A 25,417-nucleotide genomic window follows, 5' to 3' on the forward strand; every position below is an offset into this window, starting at 1 on the left:
ATGCCGTCTCCCTTAAGCTTTGTCAAAAATACATTAAATACTTGTATGAGGACTGTGACGTAATGTTTAAAAGGTGTTCAGTCACAAATGCTGTAATAAATATTTCATTTTTGATTTTTGTTAGATTTTTGTGTGATTACCTGTGTTACATACAAAGTCCTAATTCACCTCCCCAGTTTACCTAACACAATACATTATTATTATTATTATTATTATTATTATTATTACATACTGTTGCTTCTTACTGTTTAATTGTTTTTGCAAAACGTAAGACACACCATTTATATTTTCCCTTGTTTGAGCACAGACTGCCCAGTCAAGCACTGAGTGCCCCCCTTAAAATGACATTAACAAATTATGGTTGAAATGCATCCTGCCATGGCAATTTATTTGTGCACACAAATATATCCTCCAAATGATAAATAAGTGTCAAATGCAAATTAAGGGTGCAAATTACACAACAAATAAACCACCTCCACATCCTGGTCTCAGAGCAATAGAGAAAATACAAATAAGCAAGGGTCATTCAAAATACAAAATGGAGGGAAAAGTTGAATTGATAAAAATAAGTCTATACATTTTCAATGATAATCTTGTTTTTATGAAATGATTTTAATTTTCAAAATACATATTACATTCGTGGAGATTCAAACATTTTTTTTTAACACGTCTACCTATTTGAATGTGATATAAGCTTTATTTGAATAGCGAGAAAATTATAAAGAGCTTATATTCTGACTGTTAAGTGCGTCCATGGTTGTTTAAAGAATAGAGAAATGATTTGTTTCCTGGATAATTGCTTTTATAGTGAGAACAGGTCTGGCCCTCTCTCGGTGTGCTATACTGGTTTCTACCGTTTTGCAGCGCCGCCTGTCGGCTCGATTCGGGACTGCCGTCCAGGAGCACACAGATGGGCTTTGATAGGCTATCTCCTCTTTCTTTCCTCTCTTTTCTCCATCTCTCGGCCCGTGTTTGCCCGCGGCCATCCAAGTCATAGCCTTAAACCAGAAATGACAACATCACTCCGGATGAAATATTTTCTGTTCAGTTAAAACATGTTGCATTCCAGCCTTTAAATATTTGAATTATCACGGACATTTGTCTGTTTGTGAATTAATAATAATAATACTAATAATAAAAATAATAATAATAATAATAATAACAATAATAATAATAATAATAATAATAACTGGTCTGACTGTTGAATTTTTTCCCCCATTCTCACCTTTTCCTGGCTTTTTGTATTTTTTTTTAATAGTAGCCTGTGTTTGGATGTTACCAGTTCCGTGATTTCATATCTCAGAATTTGCAAATATTCTGGGCTCCCTTGAACATTTTCACTTTCAGCAACAAGCGCAACATTTATATTTTTTTTAAGTATTGAAAAGTCCTAATCTTGGTATCATTTTTTATTATACATGGATTATTTCAAGTGTAAGGCCTTTTACATTTCAGAAATAATATAAACAGGTCAATTGTATGTTTATTTAGATTTTCAATTTTTTTTAATATATTTTTTTAGGTCTGGAGCCAAAAGGCAGCATTAGTGAGTGTGTGAGAGTGTGTGTGTGTTTGATATATCACCAGCAAAACATCCTATTTGTTTAGCACGTCTCCAAGTATACAGACGGATGTTAGGCCTTAACCAGGCACGTTTGCAAAAAACTGGAGAGTTTTTTTAATTACTATTATCATTATTGGTTTTACACCAGAATCTTATTAATACTGTATCTATCCTCTTCTCTCAGCTATTTAAAACCTAAAAGACCCTTTTGTTTTTCTAGTGGTCTATTATTCTGTGGATAAAACGGAAGGAAGAAGCCCTCCGTTTTGTGCGGAGATTATCAGATGAAAAAGAGAGAAAACGTGAGGATTACTGTGGATGGAGAGGATTTTAATATTAATAGTTTTTTTTTTCTTTTCTTTTCTCCCCCTCCCTCCCTCGGTTTCTCCCCCTGCTTCCCTCCCTTCCTCCCCCTCTCTTCCCCGATGAGACAGAAGGTAGATTGCCTCTGCTGCTTTCCTTTTGCCGATTCGGTGTGACAGGGATGATGGATGATCCAGCCGAGCTAAACAACTCCTCCCCTTCATCTCCTCCCTGTCAAAGCCAGTCCGGGCTGCTGCTGCAGGAATAAAATAAGGAATATATTCCCTCTTGCACTGCTGCACAATGCAGCCCGTTCCTCTGGAAGACACTCTTCTTCTCGCCGTGCAACAATATTAAAAGTCCACACACAGTTCAGCCGCCAGAGACAACATGCGCGCGTGTGCGTGCGCGCGCGCGCGTGCACGAGTTACACAGCCAACATGTTAATAATGCGTATGTTATTGCCTCTGCTTCTCTTCTCTTTCTTTCCTCCCGCAGAGCATCTGGTACCGACTAAAGTAGGGTTTATGATCTGAGAGAGGAATAAATATTTTTAGATATGTAAGTGCATCTGCATAGAGCGAGGGGAGGGAGGAATTCATTACAAAAGAAGAAGAAGAAGAAAGTTTTGCTTTTTCTTTGTTTTCCTTTCAAATTGCTGATTTGGATAGTGGTCATAAAAATGAGCGCTCACAGGGGCTGAGTGTCCTTCGCTGTGCAGCTGGCTCTCCCCAAAATGGCTTGCTCTGGGGGACAGTTTGTAGGTGTGTGTGTGTGTGTGTGTGTGTGTGTGTGTGTGTGTGTGTGTGTGTGTGTGTGTGTGTGTGTGTGTGTGTGTGTGTGTGTGTGTGTGTGTGTGTGTGCGTGCGTGCCCTCCTTTTTTTCCCAACATTTCAGCAGTTTTTTCTCCTCTTGCCATAAGGTGTTTCTATGACTACGTTATGTAGGCCTGTGTGCGCGGGTCAGAGGCGGGGGTCCCTGGGAGAAAAGGGCCGCATTTGGCTGATCATTTATCAATGTCAACCGCATAATGATTCTCCCTGCAGTCCCCCTATTGATGAGGATAATTACATTAGCTCAGAGTGACTGATCAATAAAGCCCAGGGAAAATGGTTTATTATAGCACCACCGAAAAGACTTTCTGGAAGAGGGAAGAGGGGACTGGCTGTTTTCTTTTCTTTTCTTTCTTTTTTTTTTGTACCCCCCTTTCTTTTAAATAGAAGACAGACTTGATGTGTGCAAAGACAATTGAGGAAAAACTTTATCTGGTTGCAGTTTTCACCATGTTTTTGTTCCTCAGTCTTAAAACGTAATTTAACCCAATTATTAGTCACTGCTGAATTGAAGCACCATTCAGTCATTGAAAAAAAAAAAAAGTATTGTAATTAATAATATCTACTTGGGATGTAAATAATTGAGAAATGAAAATCTAAATGACTTAAAGTTTAAAAAAAAAAAAAACATAATCCACATTGTGTGGGATTTTTATAACGCCAAACTGGGAGTCAAATTAGCGTTTCATACTTGTTTTATTTGTCTCGAGCGTGGCACCTGATGCAGGGAAAAGTCTTAAATAAAAGGCAATTAAAACAACACCTTGTAAATAACAAAAACAAACCAAGCGGACGGACAGTGAACGCATCCCTGACCTCTTTCTCTTTCCCTCTCTCTCTCGCTCTCTCTCTCTCTTGCTTCCTTAGTTCTTGTGCGTGTTCTTTAATTGTCAACAACTTATCCCCTGCAGGAATGTTGCAAACTCTTTCGCCTTAATTCTCCGTGGTGCTCCGCGCCAGCTCCCATTTACCGCTGATGAACGTGTCTGCAGGAGACAGCTCCATTATCTATTTATCATTTATTGTAGTATTTCCTTAGACAATGGAGGAGGAAAAAGAAACGCGCCCACGGACCCTCTGCGTGCGACCACTGCGCACTGTGCGTAACAGGGCGCGCTTGCCCTTTTACAGGCTGCTCATTGATCCTATGACATTTTGATATAGGCAACATTTTCATCTTTTAAAAACGCAGGGAACTGTGGATAATCTAAAAACTGTACGTTTCTTACTTTTCAAGAGCAACAAATACATAAATACATTAATATAAACCTCACGGTAATTGATTTCCAAAGAAATCTGTCTCTTTCTTTTCTGCACTTGGAAAAAACAAAACAAAAACGTGGGTCAAATTCAAACACAACACACTAACACGACGACATTATTTCAACCGATAAAAGAAAAGCAAAAAACAAATCTTCCAACTGGATGGCTGATATTCATGACTGTTTGCGCTTGGCCGCAGCTTGAATTAGAGGCGATTTTTTTTTCACACTTCAGTGGGACTTGTCTTCTTAAAAATGAGTGACTGTCACACGCGCGCGCACGCACGCACGCACACACACACACACACACACACACACACACACACACACACACACACACACACACACACACAGACACACACACACACCCTCCACGAGACACGCTCACCCCTGCTAAATAAATCTTAATGATGACAAAAAAAATTATAATTAGTCAAATAACATAGCTACGGGGGTTTGGAATTAGCAGAAAGTGAAAATTGCAGTGGCCACTTGTGAAGCTGCTGGAGAGGCAGAAAGGAGGACAGAATAAATAAAGCGCAATAAAAAGGGAAATAGCCGGAGTTTAGTCAAGCCTAGAGGTACTCAAACCTTTATTTCAATCAGTTAAGATTTAATTAGGCAAGCCCCGGGCCCGGCCGTCTCTTTTTTCTCTCATTATATTGCCTTTTCCAGCGCTGTGTGTTACAATGCCCCCGCCATTTGGGATGTCAACATTTCGCCGGGTTTTTTTTCTTTTTTTCCCCCCCCTCTCGGTGAAATAATCACAGTTTACAGCTTGGGGAACCCCTATAAGATTCACAAATAAATCCAGCATTATTTCATTATAAAACGGACGTCCTCACAGTGCGCGTTGAAGATATCGATTCCTCCCAATTTATGGCTTTTTGTCCTAAATTCATTCTTTTATTCCTAATTTCCCTCGGTTATTTGGAGAGCTTTAAAAAAAAAAGAAAAAAAAAAGGCTAGAAATATCTTGCGGGTAGCCGAGGGCAGCAAAGTGAGACATTTCACAAGAACTGTAAATAACAGAGAGAGGGGGGAGAGAGAGAGAGAGAGAGAGAGAGAGAGAGAGAGAGAGAGAGAGAGAGAGAGAGAGAGAGAGAGAGGGGCGCGCGTGTTTTAAAGTCTAACTTTTAACGTTCTTATTATTGATTCACCGAAAGGCAGGACACACAATTCTGATCCATTAATGAAGAACTTCAATAATCCTGAACAGAAAGAGTGAGAAAGCTGGAGACCCCCCCCCCCCTCCATCCCCCCCACCACACCCTTGGGCGCACTGTTATTACATGATGGCGACCCCTTCTGGAGGCCACAGTAAACGTGTTTATAGACAGGGAGGCAGAAGAAGAGGCCGTTTGTCTGTCTTTCATGTTGTGACACCAGCGCCGGAGGAGCTTTCATTCACATTTCTGCTGTAAATATTGAGAAGAGCGATCAGATCTGCCCCCTTCCCTTCCTCATCATTCCTACTCCTTCATCATCCTCCTCGCCACAAAAAAAAAAAAAAAAAAAAAAAAAGCTCATGCAAAAAAATGTTCCCTCACAATTTTCACTCTGTGAGATGATAAGACCCTGACCCGCTGCGGTAACTGTGACCTCCAGAGACTCTCATCTCATATTTACTCACAGGTATAAAGCTCCTTATGCATGTATTAGGAGGGCACGTTGATGGGAAAATCAATAAAGATGGATTGTAGGGTCAATATTATGCTTTGCACCTGGGGACTTGTTGCCCTGCTCCCCTTCCTTGGGAGTGCGTGTGTGACACAACGATAGAGAGAGAGAGGGAGAGAGAGAGAGAGAGAGAGAGAGAGAGAGAGAGAGAGAGAGAGAGACGTGGGCAATTCATAATATCTCTGCAAAGCACGCTGCGTACGCACGACTCTGCGTGTGTGTGTGTTTAAAGAAGAAAGAGAGTGTTTGAAGAGCAGGGCAGCAGGACTGGAGTCATCCAACCAGAGGCCTGGAGGACCCGGGGAACACTGGCATCATTAATCAAGGCCCACTTGAAGATTATGACTGAAAGTAGAGAATCGGCAACCATTATCGTCTCGGATGGCAGTTAAAACCTCTCCTTATTTTTCAAAACATTGTAATGGCACCGAGGTTTGCAAGAAAAAAAAGGATTGAAGACTATAAAAGAAGGCAAGAAGAGGACTGGAGTCAAATTAATGTTTCTGAGAATCGTTGGTCCTTTAGGCTGGACTAGAAATAATAATAATAATAATAATAATAATAATAATAATTTTAAATCGAATTTATTATTGATACTTTGTTATCTGTGTCGGATTTAAGTTTTAATCAAATCGGTCAATTTCCCAAAATTCGTTTGCAAATTAAATTTAACGTCTTTCAATTGTCAATAAAATTCAAAATATAAAGACGCTGAACCTGAAATCAATTTTTGGAAATTGAACATGTGTTCTCCTTTTTCCCAGAAGTGGAAACAGCTTCGTCAATATTTCGACACTTACAAAGAAAAACATGAAAAAAAGAGAAAAAGAAAACTCGCGCGAATGATCAATTTCAATTTATCCTGCGGAAGAAAACGCGAAGCAATTGCGGCAAGTACAACATTTGGAAATGTATATGATTTTTCATTGCATTTTCCCTTTAAAATAAAAAAAATATATATCAACGTCGGGTTATTTAGTAAAAATCTTTTTTTTTAATATTAAATCCAAAGCGCATTTTATACAATGATTGTGAATTTGTTTAAGTTTAGATTTTCGCTTGTCTGTTGTATTTCATTTAAAAAAAAAAAAAAAAAAAACGCGTGATGTATTGATATTCGGTATTAAATGAACTCTGTTCATGCGTACTTTGATGCGCAATATGTCCTCGATAGGTTTTGGGTGTTTCAGCCAATGAGAGCGGCAGGACTGGCCAGCCTGCTCCCTGTTAGCAGTAGGAAGCTCCAGTGATGAAAAGCAATAGCTGGTGTCAAGAACTTTTTTAGCACGTCACTACAGCTGGTGGGAATAAATAGAAGTCAAGTGAAGAGGAGCAGGAGGGGGATGAAGAGGGGGAAGAGGGAGGGAGGGGGCGCAGGGGAGGGCAGGCTGTGACATAAGGCTACTTGGGTGTGTGACCACAGGGAAGCTGGGTTTTCATATCTCTCTCACACAATAAGAGCACTGTGTGCGACTGTCTCACAAGTCCAACTCTGTTTCTCAACAAGGAGTGTAAACTGTTGTCAATATTCAGATAGCCTTCATCTGCCAATAATGACAGGCAGCCGGCTTCCTATCTTATCTGCCGGCCAGGTAGCGCCATACCTGGGGGGAATAACTGCTGCGATAAAGAGTGTCTGGGCCAATAGAAAGGCTCTTGTCTGTCTGTGAGGAGTTAATGGAGAACGCCACTGGAGACAGGAAGTCCTCAGAAAGTGAAAAGCACTTTATTGCACACCTGAATGGCCCGGCATAGGGTTTCTCTCAAACCCAATGGGAAAACCACATTACAGGTCCTTACACAGGGTCATTACAACGGGGCAATGGAGTTCAAGTGATCCATTGCATTTGAATGACAACATCACATCGCTCCATTCATTCCTCCCTCTTGTGTGACCTGATGATGATCCCTGTGGGATTGGGATGTTGTCAGTGGAGTGATGCGCTGAAGTTACAGTAGAGAGCGAGCAGGATTCGGTACCATTCAAGTTCCCTTCAAAGTGAGTGTAACTCAGTCCAACACACATGTTGCCTCATCCATTTGTCACTAACTCTGAGTCGAGACAGTTGTGGTGATTGTTGCTCTCTCGCAGCTACAGGTTCACGGACCCATAACCCCTCTCCTCCACCCTGCAACGTGACATCAGCAGGCCTCTAAAAGTGAACCACATTGATCCCTCGCAGGCCGATCTCCCATAAGTCAAAAAGTAGACAATGTGGCACATGTGTTCGGATGGAAGTGTATATTTACCTGTCACCAGGAACTCAAGGACATGGCAGCAGCAAGGTTGTATCCAGCCACATAGTGAAATGTTTTGGGGTGGAAATGAGTTGTAATCATGACAAATGGCCCCACATTTCTCCAGCTAAAGGAGCGCTGGTGCTGGCACCATGCTTTCAGCCACACAGTTAATTGCTCAGCTCAGCGAAGGGCCCACAAAATACCCATAAAGCATGACAAAAAAAAAAAAAAAAAAAAGAACCCCCAAAAAAGAAGTTAAATCCAGTCAGTCTCTTCCTCACAACTCTACCTCTGCTTCTTCCTCCTGGCTCCACTGGCTAAATGACAGTGTTCATCCCTTCTCTTCACAATTTCCCAGCACAATAATATTTTGTTGCCCGTGGCAACAATTCAATAAAATACCCAATCACATCTGTTCTTTCAAATATTTCCAAAATTAAGCTGAGTCTGTACATAATGGAAGTCGTCTTTTCTGTGCGTTGGGATTTCAAGCCGGGATTTATTGCGCTGTGATAAATGATCGCACGGCTTGTTTTGACAAATGCAAGGGTACTTCTGAATGAGCGCTGGGGCTGGCACACCGTGTACGGCCAAACCCACTGTTATCAACTGGATTAGTGGCTCCGATTGTGCCCCGGATTCAAGCTTTGCTCTCAGCACCAATCAAAGCCTGTGGTCTATGCATCCCATAATAGCCACTTCATCTCCATGGCTGCCGCCACCCTTGTACTGTAACCCCGCCTCCTCCTAAGTGTACTTATTTCATAATAACAAGCTTGCGACAGCTCCCGTCAGGCCATCACGCTCACAAATGGAGGACAAGGGAAAGGGTGAGCCAGGGTTTGTTTTGACTGAACCAAATTTTGTCTCCAGCCTCTGGTGAAGAACTTCTTTTTTTTTTTCTTTTTCTTCCCCACTCTCGACTACCTCGGCTCATATTTTCCTACCACACAGCTTTAATCTTTTAGGATGTCACTGGTGATCAGACGCCGGCTGCTATCTCTCTAATGGCTCTTCCTCCTCTACCTCTCCTCTGCCCTGCTGTTCTCCTCGCCCCTGCCCATCACCGCGCCGGCCTGGACCTGACTCAGTGGATGTTACCGGCCCTCCTGCGGACCCTCGCTGTGAACAGGAGACGACACAGTTTCTGGGTCACTCCTGTCACGGTCCAAATGCCACTCAGGGGGGCTGACCTTTCAGGAGCAGCCAGCCTTCATGCAGGTTGTCACCCCTGTGGTTACAACCAAGGGTGCACACTGCAGTATCCTCCTGTTCCCTTTTGTTCTTGATAATACATGTGAAAACAATGGGGACGAATTAAAACCGGCGCAGAAATAGCCTCTGTAAAAACAAGGCCGATGTTATATCTTGGCTAAACGTGGGCCTGTGACAGGCCAGGAGCGATGGCCACAGACACATGCTATATCAGGTCTCGCTGGAAGGAACTCCAGAAATGTTTCCTGGATTTATTTGAAGGTGTGGGTTACGCAGCAAGTGCCACTGTTTTTACAAATGGGAGCTTAACTCTAAATGGAATACCTCAATTAGCAAGAAGCCCAGTCAACACCTTTCTCTTTAACACAGTATACTCTTGAGGTTCGCTCTGCCAAGGGGAAAGCAGCTTGAGTTGCTCATTTAAAGCTGGCAGAAAAGGAGATTTTCAACGTCCACATCCTGAGTGCATTTGATTTAGTGTCACATCCGCGTTAAGAGTGATTTTTTGCAGTTCTCTTGGCAACGTCTTGTCCAATACTGTCAGCAAATCCTTAAAAAAAATAAACTATTACTTATATCTTTCCCTCCCTTTGAGTAAACATATGCACTATACTCCATCTATAAATTGAACTTCTACCCTGCTTCCTCTAACTTAACTGTGTTGGGGGGTGGGGGGTGGGGGCAGACTACACAGATAACCAGTTCATCACAGGGAAAACGGTGAATGTGCTCCCTGTTAGGCAAACGCTCACCACTGCCCCACTTGTTCCACTTTATTCAAACATACCATCCGTCCCCCATCTTGTCAATCAAACATCCTCTGCTTTCACAACCCCCCCCCCACCCCCGACCATTTTTCTCATGATCCATTGTTGTTTTTAAATAACAGCCTCTGATTAGCGAGCGGAGCATCCTAAAAATAAAAACTCTTCGTATCTGCTCCCGCTCAGTGCGGAGAGACCTCTTTTTTCCATCTCTCCTCCCCGCGCCATTATTCAAACCCCTCTGGAAAAAAAAAAAAAAAAAAAAAAAATCCTTTTTTAAATTTCAAACTGACTTGCTCTGACTCTTCCAGGAGAACCTTTATTTATTTCCACCCCGTGATGTCTCGCTGGCTGACGGAGGCTGAGAGGATCCCGACTAAAAGCACTGTGCTGCCTCGGGCAGAAACAGGCCAGAGCTCTCTTCACATAAATAACACAGGAGCGTGGAGGAAGTCCGTTTGGTGGTCTGCTGGAGGGAGAGAGCCTACCCTTCACTCCCTGGTTCTGTCCTACCTTTTCTCCTTCTCACCGTCTCAGTGGTCTATCCAGCAGCTTGGCTGAGGAGGCATTAAACAGCAGGATGTGGAAGAGATTGGGCCAAGATGTACATCTGAGTGGAGAGCAGTCTCGCAATAGCCTGCAGGCCTCATTCAGACCGAGAGGATGCTCTGAACTGCATCAAACTAATCCGACACATTAGAGAAGCACATTTCAAAGTTGTAACCAATATTACAGCGCAAAACGAAGTGGGCAAGTAAAACATGCGCATTAGGAAAACTATTTTTAATGATATCCTCTCAGTATTTGCTTCATTTATTTAAATGTCAAACTCAGTCCAAAGGGCTTTATATTAAAGTTTCGTTCTCATTTTAATGTCTCCTGAAGATCAACTTTCTCCAGAACACGGGTGTTCTCAGGCCCAGGATGTGACCTCTCCAGACTGGCCTTATTTGGAGAGCACTCCACTGCTCCATTGTTGTGACAAGAACAATGCATCTAAAAATGGGGTGAGAGACAAGGGCAAGGAAAACACTAAATAAAAAGTCTGGCTCTTAAAAAAAAAAAATCATCAGATGGATCTTTTTTCGTTTTTCCTTTTCTATATTTGTACTCGCATCATGGAAATCTGGTCAGCTGACGCTGATCCAAGCTCTCGCCTTTGAAGTAGGTTTAAAAAAAAAGGAAAGAAAGAAAGAAAAGCTGTATATAGTGCACATTGTGTATGGAACCTAATTTATAGGAGTTGACCCAGGCTACTCTTTTGTGCAACAGACATCTTGGAAAACAATGGCAGGAAGGCTTGAAACTTGAGAGGAACTGAATCTGCTGTTTTCCATTTTTTTCCTCTTCTTATTCAGTGGAGAATTTTCCCCTCCCGGTGTAAAACAGCTCTGTTTTTGTGTCCAACAGGAGCCATAAAGTGATGTCTAAGCATACCATGGCCAGGCAATAGGCTTTAGTTTAACTGGACACATGGGGACAGTTGTTTTGTACCACATGGAGCGTGGGGTGGGGGGGGGGGGGGGCGACAGAGGAAGCCATAGCCGCCTGGCGACCCCATGGTGACCCAATGGCCTCCTCATGGAGGGATCAAGGCCTAGAAGGGAGCCGGCTGAGGGTTAGAGGTTTAAGGGTAACAAATCAAGCAACACTTTAGTGGTATTTAACCCCCACATACCATCTCTCTCTAACTGCTTGAACAGTGCATGTAGCATAAACTTAGCAAGGCTTATTTTTATTCTGCACTCAGAAGTTTCTTTTAAAGAGTCCTGAGAAAAGACGAGCGTCCGTGCATCTGTCTACTTTTACACTCTTCACCAGTGTCCGAGGTGATCTCTGATAGCCCAGCAAATACACCGAAAGCCTCCGACACTGCTTTATAGAACGTTTTCTCAGAGGTGACGGCAGGTTCCTCTCACCTTTTCACTTTCTTTCCTCTTATCGTTTTGTGCGCCATAAAGAAGGGGACAGGACAGGGACCCCCTATAGGCAGTGCACATCTCGCTCTAAAAGCATCACTCAACTTTATGTTCACTTCTGGTTCTTCTAGCTCAGCTGTGTTTCTTCCATTAGTACCTCCTCATAAAATGTACCCGGGTATAAAGATGTGCAACGGACAACTATAGACAGTCGCACACCTTTCACATGGTAATCACTTGCTGCTGTGTACCTGCAGGCACTCGTGTGTAAGTTTATGGTGTTAATATCCCTGACGAGAGAATAGTAAAAACTGTTTGTCGGGCCTCATGAGCTCACAGCTTAAAATGGGAGCTGAAACCGTGAATAGTGAAATATTGGAAAATAAATAATTACCACAGGTGATATAAATGTAATTAATTTTGCGTGCGGTTGTTTTTATTATCACAGCCTCATCTGTCTCAACCGATCCATTAATCCATCCGCAGTGATTATCTGCCGCTTACCGTAAGTGATCCATGGCTCGAAGAAAATTAATTGCAAACAATTTTGATATACTTACTAATTGGTTGACACATTAATCAAGCAGAAAAAACAAGGATGGCAAATGCACGGACAAATGGATTTCATGTTTTTATGAACATTGTTGGAGGTTACAAATAAACTAGTTTTATTGGGAAGACTTCAGCACCACTGTTCCCTTTTTCATACCAATTTGTATATTTTAAACAGACCAATCAGGAATAATAAACAATATCAGAGGCTATTTTAAACTCCAATATGACACAGGCATTCCTCTTGAACTGAGGCTAACAATTACATTGTAATTTTTTTATTTTAGGAAAATATTGACATCTGTTTGGGTTAATTTCCAATAAATATCACAACTCTTTGCATTTTGATATTTTTTCCATAAATGAAAGGCACTGGTTGGGCCTTACTTCATCTGATAATTCAAATGTTATTTAAACTTGGACGAAATCTACTTTAAAAATCTTTTTTCTGGCAAAAAGATTTTTTTTTTAATGAAAATATAAAATGACATGCTTGGAAAAGGCATTCCTCTGGCCCCAGATGTTACCTGCTGTTGTGCCACAACTGGAAAACACTTCAACATGAAATATATAGTTTAAGCAGTTAAAATGGAAAGAAAAAAATCTAATAAAAAGGATTGATATACAATAGCAAATAAAAATACCAGTAATGTTATTATTTGATTGCAGATATGTACAGTAATGCAGCATGAAAAGAACAGTTCTTTTAAAACACTGTGCCTCCTCCAAAAACAAAAGTGTATTGTGAAATGAGTCACCGTGAGGTCAGCCACAATCAGAAATTATTCCGTTTACCCCCTAGAGAGAGGCTGAGGGGGCACTGAGTGACGCAGGTGAGATAGAAGCGTCCATGCAGCGCCCGTCCCAGACCGCACCTCTCTTATCAGCCTATGGAAAAGGAGGAGGAAGGAGTGACAAAGGCCAGGGCTTTGGGTGTGATAAGGAAGGGCCTAATGTCCTGCTTTTGCCCCGGCTCACACCGTGACCGAGGCCACCCAGAGGCCAGGTGTCGACCACAAGCCGAAAAAGCCTTCCAAAGCCCATGTCTTCGCACACAGGTACGACTCTGACCTTGTGCCGTCAGATATACAGAAAGCTGTTGTGTATTTACATGCGGTCGCTTTGGGGCGGTGAATGGAAGGAAGAAAGTGAGAGACGGAGAGAAACAGAAGGTCAGGTGAAGTTCAGGGCTTTTTTTTTTTCCTGCCGTCTCACACTGCAGGAAAGCGAAATTGCTTCCGGATCTCGGTATCCACCCCTGCATAGTTCAGTGTTCCTACCCTCCCCGCCTCCTCCTTGTCCTCCCTCTTTCCTCCCATTCATCCTCCCGTCTTAACGGTTTTGTCTTTTGCTCCAGTTCTAATCTTTATCTCGCTCTTTGTCCTCATTCGGGCGGTCTGGCAGACGGTCCTGCTGGGTGGCATGGCACAGGGTGACGATGTCTGTCGGGAAGCAGTCTTTGAGCAGGATACCTCTGTCTCGCTGGCAGTCCAGCTCGCCAATAAAACCATACCAGTAGATCACAAGGCCTGGACCAAACCTGCAGAGCATGACAAAAGAAACAAAGCCAGGGTCTTGTTAGTACATCATCGCTGTCATCTACAGGGATTTTTCAAGTAGCTAACAAGTGCTACAGCTGTTTCAAATACAGATCTGCGACATGCTTACGGCTGTTGATTTTGGGCATGGCAATCATAACAAAACAAAACAAAAAAAAGCAGGAATCAGTTAGTGAAGAGACAGAAAAATGGGACATGGGTGTGATGGATCGATGAGAGACGAGGCGGCTTAGGTATTTTTGTTTGATCGTGCTCCAGGAAACTTGTGTCGAATCAAACAAAAACACCGCCAAGTAGATAAAGATCTTTCTGACAGGGTGATACGCACTCGATCACATTACAATGGCAAGTGAAAAAAACAATAATCTATGAAATAACAAAGCACTACACCGTGGCCTGCGGATCCTGTCGTCAGAGGTTTCTGGCCACTGAACAGAGCGCGTAGAGTTCAACACGGAGTCTGGGACTGAAAACACACTGCATCTGGTGGATAATGTTGGCCAGTCTATCAGTGTCCAGCTGTTTCATTCACACTCACTTTCAAAGCGGAACAAAATTTTCCTTAGTTGGCGTACATTTCAATTCCTAGAGGATATTAAAAAAAAGAACGAAAAAAAAAGACGAACAAAGCAACCCAGAAGTCGTCTTCATAATTCTCAAATGTAAACTTTTTTTTTTCTGCACTCATCATTTTGCAGCTATTGTTCGATGCAGACAGTGTCGGAAAGATCTGCTGAAACGTGCAGAAACAATTAAAATGGAGGTTTTCTTCACTGAATGCGCAACGTTATTTCACTTCTTTTCTTCACACAAGGAAATAAATCATCTTTGAAGCCATTTATTAAGCCCCAAAGAGCCACCGGTGGCCCCGCTCTGCCTCATATAGATCATGCCGATTCTTTGAACATTAGCCGCCATGCATAAAGACTTGTCACAGTTGAACTCTGAGTGGAAGAGCACTTCGGCTCCCACGTGGAAGACCAGATTCAGGGGGCTGACAGTACTCCGGTCCCAGATACTCTATCCTCAGACAGTTAACAATGTTGTGGGGGCCCTCCGGAGACCGAGACAGGAAGCGAGCCAAAGGGCCACAGCAGAGGTTCAGCTCCAAGGTAAAGTACATAAAAGCTTGAACCTGCGATCAATCACTTCACATTTCAGATTTTGACACGAGCACATTGTGGTTTCTATTTTAATAACGATTATGAAAATCCCGGGCATTTTGTGCAGATGTAATTTATGGGATTAATATAAATGCCGAGACGGTTGAACTTACATCTCTGACAAGGTATTGTGACCACATAAATTATAAATGCGAGCGCAAGTCTCAGCTGTTGTGGCATTGTCAGCTCGACATGTGCTGCGCTGCGATGGCTGGGCCTTGAGGCAGTGCATGTTCTACATACAGCACTTGTACGGAGACAGACACATGTACAAGAAAATATGTGGCTATACATGTGCACCCCTCCCTCCATGAGGCCCTCGCAGCAGTACATGCTTCTGCACCCCATCCTTGCATTCTGCGTTTTACAGTGTGTGATTTACGGCGCTCTATCTATGAGCAAACAGGCCCAAGCCAACAGCCCAGGAGAAAGCCCGCAGATACACACTGCAAGTTCACCACAATGTCACACACATAGCTCAGGAGCTCGGCGCTGCACGAAGCTAAAGCCCCCAGAATCTCTCATCATTTCCACGCTCCACTGCCGCACATGGCCAACTCTTAATATGGAAATGTTATGGAAACAAAACCTAAACATTTACATTAGACGACTTCGGAAAAGAGGTTATGCTGTTCTTTTTATTCAAGCCGCCGTGCTGTATGCATTTCCTGCGTGCTCTCTGGATGGGGAGGCGAAGTTGAAAAGGGGAGCAGAGGGAGCGCGGTCTGTGCAGAGTGGAGAGAGGCAACCTTCTGAAAAGGTTAAAACTGTACATCAACAGATAAGGCAGCGGTGCACGATACATCATGTCCCCGGTCTGTCAGGGGAGGCCGAGCACAAATTGAAACAAGCAAAATTATAAACACTGGGGAACCATGTCACCAAGGCCTTTCCATACCGTAAAGAAAATAAATGGACTTTGAATCCTACTCAGGATTAATACAAGTCAATGCTTTAGGGAGCTTGAGGTAAAAGAAATCTGGGAACAGAAACGAAAACACTGCGGGGAAAGGAACGGTCAGGGGGCTGAAACATCTTGGGGGGAAAAAAACAGCATAAAAGAGAATCTAGACTCTGTAAACAGACAAATCTAAATATACATTGAGATCATTCAGTCTATGTGTTTCAGAATACCTTTCATGTTTTTGCGTCGTACCACCTGGGGAAGTGAGTGGAAGTTCACTTTAAATTTGTAGACAAATTATGGTTTATTATGTGGGCTGGCTCACTTTAACCTGGCATGTGCTTATTACATGCACAACCTCTGAGTCGGAGTCAACCATCTTCCAATAAACACCTAACTATGTAACGAGTTGGTGAAATTGTTTGTGAAATGTAGCTAATTTCGGCGAGAGGGCCACTTGACGAGCCTGGGCGTGGATTGCGGCTGCCAGCCACGCTTTGGTTGGTGTTAATGAGCGGCTGGTGGTCGCATTTAAAGCAGGTGCCAAGCAGCTTACTACAGCAGCTTAATGAGAGCAAGGCTGTCAGGAACAAAAACCCCTGAATGGAGAAGAGGGGAGTGTTATTAGTGTTTGCCTAACACACGCACACGCACAGCATGCCATGTCGCCAGGTCTCACACAGAGCTGAGCAAAGAAGGAGATCTCTGCCTCTTCAAAATGCACAAGCCATACTTATATTACTTACATGCAGGAGAGGTAAAAAAAAAAAAAAAAAAATGCACCATGAAAGTTAATAAAAGTAGAATAAAACACCAACTATAACCTTCAAAGAATGTGAAAACTTTCTCATTGAAGGTCAGACAGTCCACCCCCCCCCCCCCAAAAAAAAATCAAAACAAAAAAAGAAAACCTTCAACCTTTTCGCTGAACTCCCAGATCAAGGTTAATCTGATCTGCCACTTTTGGTGAGAAAAAGCGTTCGTGAAACTGGGGGCCGAGCACTTCTGCCAAAATGCATTACACGACATTAGGAATCACCAATAAAACCGAGATGAATTCACGCTGGACTTTAAAAAACAACCCGACTTCATTTTACATACCACACAGAACCATTAAACAAATGACCCCGGCAGTGATTTAGACAGTGTAAGCCTCTACCTGAGGGTGAACTCTGTGTCTCCGAGGTCTCTCCACAAAGACCCCTTTGTTTTCAGCATCCATACATCAGGTCACAAGGTAGAGCCACTAAAGCTCTGCCAAACATTGGTCTTTTCTCTGCTTTCTGAAATGCAGGTTTGGAATCTGCTCAACCCCATTTAAGACGGACAGCGCTGAGAGTGATTGCAGGGGCGGTACAGAGGTCTGAAACTCTCTGAAAGACAGAAAAAGAGGCGCGTGCATAGCAAAACACTGAAAATATGTGCAATCGTGACAAATGGCCTGTTCTTTCGAGGTCAGTATATAGCCGTTCAGATAATGGTGCTGTCACGTGTTGGTGTGTGTAGAGTCGAGCGCTATGCTCCTGCATCTGTATACTGTACAGCGTATATTAACAGTCATGTTGTAGGTGTTTACAGCAAGTCCAGCTTCTGTGAACTACATATTTAAAAGGCACTCTCCCCACAGAGGGCGTCTCAAGCAGGGAGGTAAATAATCCCCCGCTATTAACACAACACCCCTCTGTCCATAAATAACAAGAACAGAAAAGTTAACCTCTTGCAGGCAAGTTATTAACGTGAGCTAAGTATAGCACAACTTTCTTTGTCGTCTCTCCACACACTCCTTTGTTTTTATGAGTAAAGGAAAGTTCAATCCAATCTCTGTGCGTAAAGCATAAATGACCAATTGCTTGTTATTATTTAATAAACCCGCACAAGCTTTATAATTAAAGTGGGGAAATAAGACGGTTCATCTTTGCCAGGGTGTGAGTGTGTGTTATAATCAGGTTTGTGTTTAACATAGACGTGTGGAGGTGAGAATTGTGAAGATGAGAAGTGTGGGAGTTCAGGTCAACTCGGTGTATTGGTGAGCCGTTTATCGCGGTAGGAAATAATTGACGTCCATGAATGCGAGGTAGCCTCTCCAGATCTGGGACAAGACGACTCCGGTAAGCTACTTCGTGATCACAGCAACAGTTTCCACCTCCAAACACCCAACGAGCTGCAGCGTAACCTCACCCACCTTCGGCTCAGGAGTGGTAAATTTTACTACGAGATGCACCACCCAATATTTGCCTACAGAAGGGGGAAGGTGTGGCAATTTGGAGTGTTGGACAGAATTTGACTGTCAAATAGGGCCAAAAACAAAATCAATTCAAAAAGTATTTTTGAGAGGAAGCATAACTTTGTCACCGTATTTATCTAAGTTTTAATATATACAGGGCGACGAGTTGACTGGTCTTTACAGTATACCGCACAGAAGAAGGAAATCAACAGAAAAATACAACACTATTTACAATGAGGAATTATACAGGTCTATATCCACAGGAATGAAGGATATCCTGTGTATAATATGTATATACACACACACATACACGCACGCACGCAGACAAATAGCCTTCAAGCAATGTTATTGTAATGATATCATCTAAGCCAATGGCGTTTAACATGCTGACAGAACAACTGATTTGCATTTAAAGGAATTTATTTTCCAAAGATCAACTTCTGATCCACTATAAGATGTTCAAAACAAACTGTCACCATTCTAAACTGCTCACAGCTTTGAACTTGCATTATCTGACGTGTTTCTGCATGAAGATGGAAAGTGTTTATTCCAGCTATTTTCTGCATAACCTTTAACTCCCATCGTCTTTAATCTCCCCCATCTACACTACACTAAGATAGTTTCTATTCCTCACTAATTATTTAGCCAATTATCACTTTCCCTGACCTCAATCCTTCTACAAACTCTTATCACCTCAGCCACCTTCTCACATTAACTCCAAATCTTATCACCTTAGAAACACACGATCTGACAGCTAATTGATAACTTGCCAAACACTTGATAATATGAAGGAGTTAACAAGCATCCAGCCTATTTTTGTTTAACTGCAGAAGAGTAAGAAACAGTGCTCCCTAATGCGATTTGGTTCTGGTTAAGAAGTGTTTTGTACAGTGCAATGTTTCCCCAACATATTCCAGCCGAAAGGAGGAGCCTCAATCAGTGTTTGGAACTCGTTACCTTCCTTAGCTGAGCATGTCGCCTACCACATTAGCGACACATATCTGTATGGCGAGTGTGTGTTGTGTGCCGGTCCCGTCTCAGATCTACAGCGTCACGGTCCGACGTGCTTAGACACACTCTGGTCTACTTTGGATGTGGAGCGAAACCAAACAAGGTGCGGTTTGGCCATGTCTGTTTAGTGTTTAGAAGTTGGTCCAAACAGCATCCAGGACACTGCAGACGACATATCGCTCCATGGACAAAAGACCCGCAATGACATGCGAACATCAGCGTTGTTATTCAAGTTATGTTTTACCCAGCTTCCAGCACCTTCTTTGCCTTTGCACTCGTCTGCAAGTAGCACCACACACCGATCTTTAAGTATGAATGCATTAATAAAAGTGTGTTTGATTCTCTGGCTGTATAGGGGTTAACCTTCAGACAGTCAGAGCTCACCTGATCTTTTCTCAGATATCGACTCCCCATCCTCCATAATGACCCTCTACATCATGAAAATGGCCTGATCTCTTCAGTTATGACACACTGAGTGGGTATTCATTAACACTTGATGCTGATGTTATTATACTCTATTATGGTGATGGCTGCAAATGGTGTCTCCTCTGCACGTACTGCACAGAAATCATGAGTAGGCAATAATTGAGTGCATGAATTCAGATATATGTAAATATATTTTAAATGTAGAGTAACTACTGGACAGGATTAAACGGGCTTTGATTGCATCTCATGGGGAAAAATTAGAAAAGAAAAGAAAAATCTCCAAGGCTTTCACTGCTTTCAAATGAGGCATCTAAGTCTCTGAAGCCAAGCGCTGACCAGAGGGCTAATTTGGAGATCTGTTGAGCGAGTCCCTCCGGCCTTCGACGAATCCCCATGTCTCCGAGTTCTGCTTGGAGACAGGAAGCTCCCCGTGGTGGTAGGGGAGCGTGCTGGGGGTTGGGAGGCCGTGCAGACAGAAAAGACTACATCGTCAGGGGGATACATGCTCCTTTAACCTGTTATTGTGAACTCCCAGCAGCCCTGGCCGATAATTGCCACCCGTCTCTGGGGGAAACGCCGGCAAGCAGAGGGACGGCCATTTTGTGTCTCGCACTGCTTGCCGCCCCACTCAGCTATCGTCCTAATCCTGCCCTTAACCCTGGCGGCTAATGTGTCTTCAATTTAGGATGATCTCCCACTACAGGCACGGCCTTAATCAACAACAGTTTGCACTGTAACCCTATCTGCCCTTCCTAGGGCAGTGTCAGCCTGACCGGGCGCCTGCACATCTAATGCGCCCAACACTGCAACAGTGTTATGTTTTTATATACATATGTAGGGATATTGTATTCATTTGTGAGGTCATCGGATACGTCTTGCACTTGGTTGTTTATCTTCCACATTCGCCATTGAAATAAACCAATAAATACCCACACGTACACAAAGCAACTGCACCAAGTAATATTCACATAAGCTCGTCGCATTTATAGCTGCAACTCATTTTACAAGACACATGAAATGATGATTGCATGCACAACAATGATCATCTTCCCCAAACTTGATCAAACCTGTTATAAAGTTAGCTCACATTAAACATGAATTCTTAAAGCTCCTTATTCAATTCTGAAAATGTGACATTATGCAGTATCACATCAGCCTCATGCTTCATGATTCAGGCTGAATTAAAATTCATGGAAAGGCAGGTGTGGATGTGTGTTGTGTAGGCCTCCTGGCCCCTGCATCCATGAGCACAAGCCTGCCCCAAAATTAGAGTGTGGTCTCTAATGTCTCCCTGAGAGGGGAAAAAAAAAAAAAAAAAAAAAAAAAATAGGGGCCTGGCTTTCGTCCAAGTCAGCACCTTTGGAAGTGCAGTCGTGTTACCACCACTAAATCAACATGTCAGCGCCCGGCCCAGTGAACTTCTTCACCCAGACTCCATAGCTTACAGCTACCCCACACACCTAATGAATTGGTGTGAATGTCTATCTGTCCGCTGAAGTGAAACGAGGAAAGGATGTATGAGGAGTCATTTAAAAAAAAAAAAAAATCTTTTTCAGCTGCTACATCGGACATTAGCAGTCCTGCGGTATGATTATCATCACTGGTATTACTCCTATTACTTGAATGAAAACTGCGGCTGTGGCTAAGCTGCCAGTGCCAGGTTAAGGTATCATCGCCATCAACCTTGGCCTCTGTGTCCAAAATGGAACTGTCCCAGTTTTTTTTGGGGGGGGGGGGTCTGGAGACGGACGCAGGCGAAGGGCCACAGAAATCTGTGTGCTTACTCGGCAGTCTGTTTACATTCCTGAGGGTAATTTTAGCCCCCGGGGGGGAGAAAAGCAGGGGGGGCCGACATGTCGTTGGGGCTTGTCAGTGTTCGACAGGCCAGCCGGCGCAGGGGCGGCACCTGGACATCTGGGTGGTACGTAAGTACACATAAATACACATACCTCCCGCAGGAAAATCACTGGAACCTATCAGTTATCTGTGTTTCATTCACTTATTTAGGTTGGGTTTGGTATTGGCTCGTCTAAAAAAAAAAGTCAACTCGCATCTTACGTCAAATAATATCGATGAATATATTGTCTGTGACTGTACAACTAAACAGAATCGCATGTTGACAAAGCTGCCTTGTGTGACATCCGAAAGTAAGGGTGGAGTCATGCTAACAGGCCCACCACAGAGCACCATTAGTTTTGGACAACACAGGATATCCCCAATGATTCTGCCCATGGTCTGTTGTGCAAATCTAATTTTATTGTAGTTTTAAAAAATCTACTAAGCAAACAAAGTAATAATCCCGGCTTCTGTACACGTGCAGGGATTTGTGTTTTTATTACTCCCAGCCCCGAGTATCCCTTCAAAGGCCAAGCAAGCAAAATGTCCGGGGGTCCCGTGGTGTTTGTGTGTCAATGCATGTGTAATGGAGAAGTTGAGAGAGAGATAGAGAGATAGAGAAAGAGGGAGGGAGGGAGAGAGAGAGAGAGAGAGAGAGAGGGACCCAGAGCTTATCGAAACTAATTAGGCGAGGGATCAGGATGGAAGTTAAATACTGGGCTACATGTAATGAAAGAAGCAGAGTCGGGGACATCTAGGGGTCAGGCCCACACCAAACAGTGGTCCTCAGGCAATCTGGTATTGATTTTCACTCGTTTGGGGATGAAGGTGGATGAGAGGGAGGGAGCGATGAAGAGTGAGAGAGAAGGGGAGAGGCGGCAGGGCAGAGTCTAAGGGTCTCGCGAGTTGTCAACTTGACAGTTTAACCCCTTTTGGAGTAGAACAAACAAACAGAAGGATCTCCTGGGCTGACAGCGTTGATCTGTCATAGCGATGACACTGCAAAGCCGCACATAATGCCCACACAGGAGAAGAGGAGAAAGGAGGGAGGGCGAGTGGATACAGATATGCACAGGCACATTCCTTAAGCTGAAGAAGATAGGACTGTGCTGTGCTAACCTTAAAAAAAAAACACACACAAAAAATCAATCTAAGTTGTAGTTAAATTTAGGAATACATCATGAGTGAAAGACAAACTGTGATTTTTAATTCTTTTTTTTTTTTTTTAATGAATGTGTTTTGCAAGTTATGAGGAAAGAGCTTACTGGTCCAAAGTGGAACTTCGAGGTACATTTTGGCCTTTTTGCAGTGTATAAAAGTCTCACAATTCAAGACAATACAGTATTGGCGATTATTCATAAGCACACATACACACACAGATGTCAGTGCTCCTCTCTTGTCACTCAGCCTGGGCAGCCCGTCACCCGGAGCACCTTCCCTCTCATGTCCATAAACACTTGAAGACCCCTTTCACTCTTCTCTCAGAGCGCCTCATCGCTTTGTCACATTGCCAAGGGGGACTCCATTAGCCTGGCCAACTCTCACTTATACTTAACAGACACAACGGAACACACACACACACACACACACAGAGACACACACGGGAAGGCTGATACTCACAGCTAAGGCTGTCCACATCAAATTAGAGTGGCCCCTATTGTCCCCATTACGGCCTGGGAATGCTCTATCATGACGGATGCTACGGGGTCCCTCACTTGTCAGAAGTTGTCAGACAGACAGGAGTCTGGATACACACAGCTGACAGGTAATCTTAATGTCTTCAATTAGCCCAATTAGGCCTGTCATAAACAATTCGATAAGTGTTCCACCAACACAAACAGATAAACGCACGCACAAGCGCACAGGAAAACGCACGCGCTCACACACACACACCATGGTCTGCAGGGTATTAATGAGAAGGGTAATGGGTATATCAGTGGACGGTTGACTTGTTTTTTGGTTTCAGGGAGGGGTGTGTCCCCAAACCGGGCTCTCAGCTGTGCACTGCTGGCTGCTACCTGGTCACTTCAAATTGTACTATCTCCTTTCATTAGCACATCGCTGGCTGAGAATCTGAAAGGCCGTGACAAAATTCATTTGAGACGAGTGGGAGCAGATTGCCTGAAGCAGGTGCTATAAGGGAGATAAAACAAAAGCAGCACCTTTGTGAAGCTGTGTGTGTGTGTGTGTGTGTGCCCACCCGATGTGTGCGTTTCCAATCTGTGTATGTGTGTGTGTGAGAGGCTTTTCCCTGGTATTCACATTCTATTCTTTTCCTTTCTATGGTAAATAGGTAATGACACAAAAGCGCTTTTGGAAAAAAAACCGAGAAAAGGCACTAGAAGAATCGGCCCAGTGCACACTCAAGAGCGTTTACCAAGCTGTGGAGAAATCTAAATATTATTTCGAGTGTGACTAAACAGGCCAACACCTTTCTGTGCTGAGAATGTGTGATAGCTAACGTTGTTTGATTTGGTCTCAGCTGTATGATATCTTATCACTAAGCAAAGGTGACACCCGCACTACATCCTCAGTTTTTTTTGTTTTTTTGTCCGCTAACCGGTTCTTTAATTCATCTATTTGCATCGACTATCCGTTTTGTTTCTCCTCTGGATGCCGAGCATGTTTCAGGAACTGTGGGGTACAAGGGAATGTTTAAAACAGAGGTTCCACAGTTTGCAAACACGAGAGCCGAGAAAGTTAGCATCAATATTTGAACAAGAACTTCACATCAACACTGCCTTGATCTTATGTACAGGGGCCTTGAAATGCCCCACATCAAGCACAAACACTGACACTTTCAATGCTGTACTCGTCTCTGGGCATTCAGGGCTGAGGGGGGAAAAATATGTCCAAAATATAATCAAAACAGAAGAAAACAAGTTAAAACCGAGGCAATATTCTGAATGGTGAAATCCCGAGGCTCATTTTCATTTGAGGAGTCAACCTGGGACAAGAACACAAAGACAAACTCACTGCTATCAACAAGATCCGTGATGGACCTCTGAATCTACTTCTGATCCTCACCTCAAGTGACGGCTACAAAACCATCCGAGAGAGAGAGAAAAAAAAAAGAGAGGAAAGGAAGAGAAAAGCCGTCACCGGGAAGTTGTAATAGGAAATTGCTTTTGGCAACTATTTGTTCAAGCACCAGATTTTTTTCGTCTTTATGCCAACCCAGCGAGCCCCCATTGGAAAACAGGGCAGGTCCCCCTAATGAGTAATCTATTTCAAAGCAGTCGTGTCTGGGCATGACAGTTTACTGAGAGGCTTGAAGAACTGGTAATTACCAGTGTTACGGGGCAATTAATGCATATTACACTGCGGCACTCATGGCGGTGACTGTCAGCTCCCCAATAAAAATGAGCACTCTTCAGCTAAAGGGTGACATTAATTGGGCCCTTAATGACTATGCAGAGGAACCAAGCCAAATAGGAACAAAACAGGGGACTCGCTCTGACACTAGCAGAGGGCTGGAAATTGGACTAAAAATGAGATTAATTGCTGTTTAGAAAAAAAAAGAAGGGAAAATGTGGTGAGGGGAAGGGGGGAAAGAGGCTGGAATTATAGGGTGCAGAGAGCAAGAACGGTTCATACAGATGACAATTCAATTAATTATTTTATACTGTATTTCCTATACCTTTTAGAAAAAAAAAAAAAAAAAAAAGCATAGACAGGCCTCAGGCCTATTTTGAAGGCTTTGTCCTGACATGCAGCTCACAGCATAAAGAGCTACACCGATGTTTTCAAAAAGCCCTAATAGAATTTTCCTCTCAAGTGTAAAGAAGCTTCTTCACATAACACAAGAATACATATAGCTGCAAATGTAAAGGGAGTCGTCGTTGTGCATAATGTGCAAGAGAAAAATCATCTTGGGAGGAAAGTAGTGAGCATTTCGAGGCAACACAGGTTTATATAAAGCTTAGGTCTTTTCATATGTGTTTCCACTTAAAACACCCCC

The 25,417-nt window shown here is 43.1% G+C and overlaps 1 protein-coding gene across 1 annotated transcript in view; it reads right to left on the reverse strand.

Annotated features, from left to right (window-relative positions):
* Positions 1-12,437: 12,437 nt before the first annotated feature.
* Positions 12,438-25,417, reverse strand: part of cdin1 (CDAN1 interacting nuclease 1) — a 55,796-nt gene continuing 42,816 nt past the window's right edge. Inside the window, exon 12 of the mRNA XM_080512301.1 lies at positions 12,438-13,873. Coding sequence (XP_080368427.1) covers positions 13,693-13,873 — 181 coding nt within the window. The 3' untranslated portion in view covers positions 12,438-13,692. The remainder of the gene's footprint in view (positions 13,874-25,417) is intronic.

This window comes from Blennius ocellaris (genome assembly GCF_963422515.1).
Source record: "Blennius ocellaris genome assembly, chromosome: 17".
NCBI lineage: Eukaryota > Metazoa > Chordata > Actinopteri > Blenniiformes > Blenniidae > Blennius > Blennius ocellaris.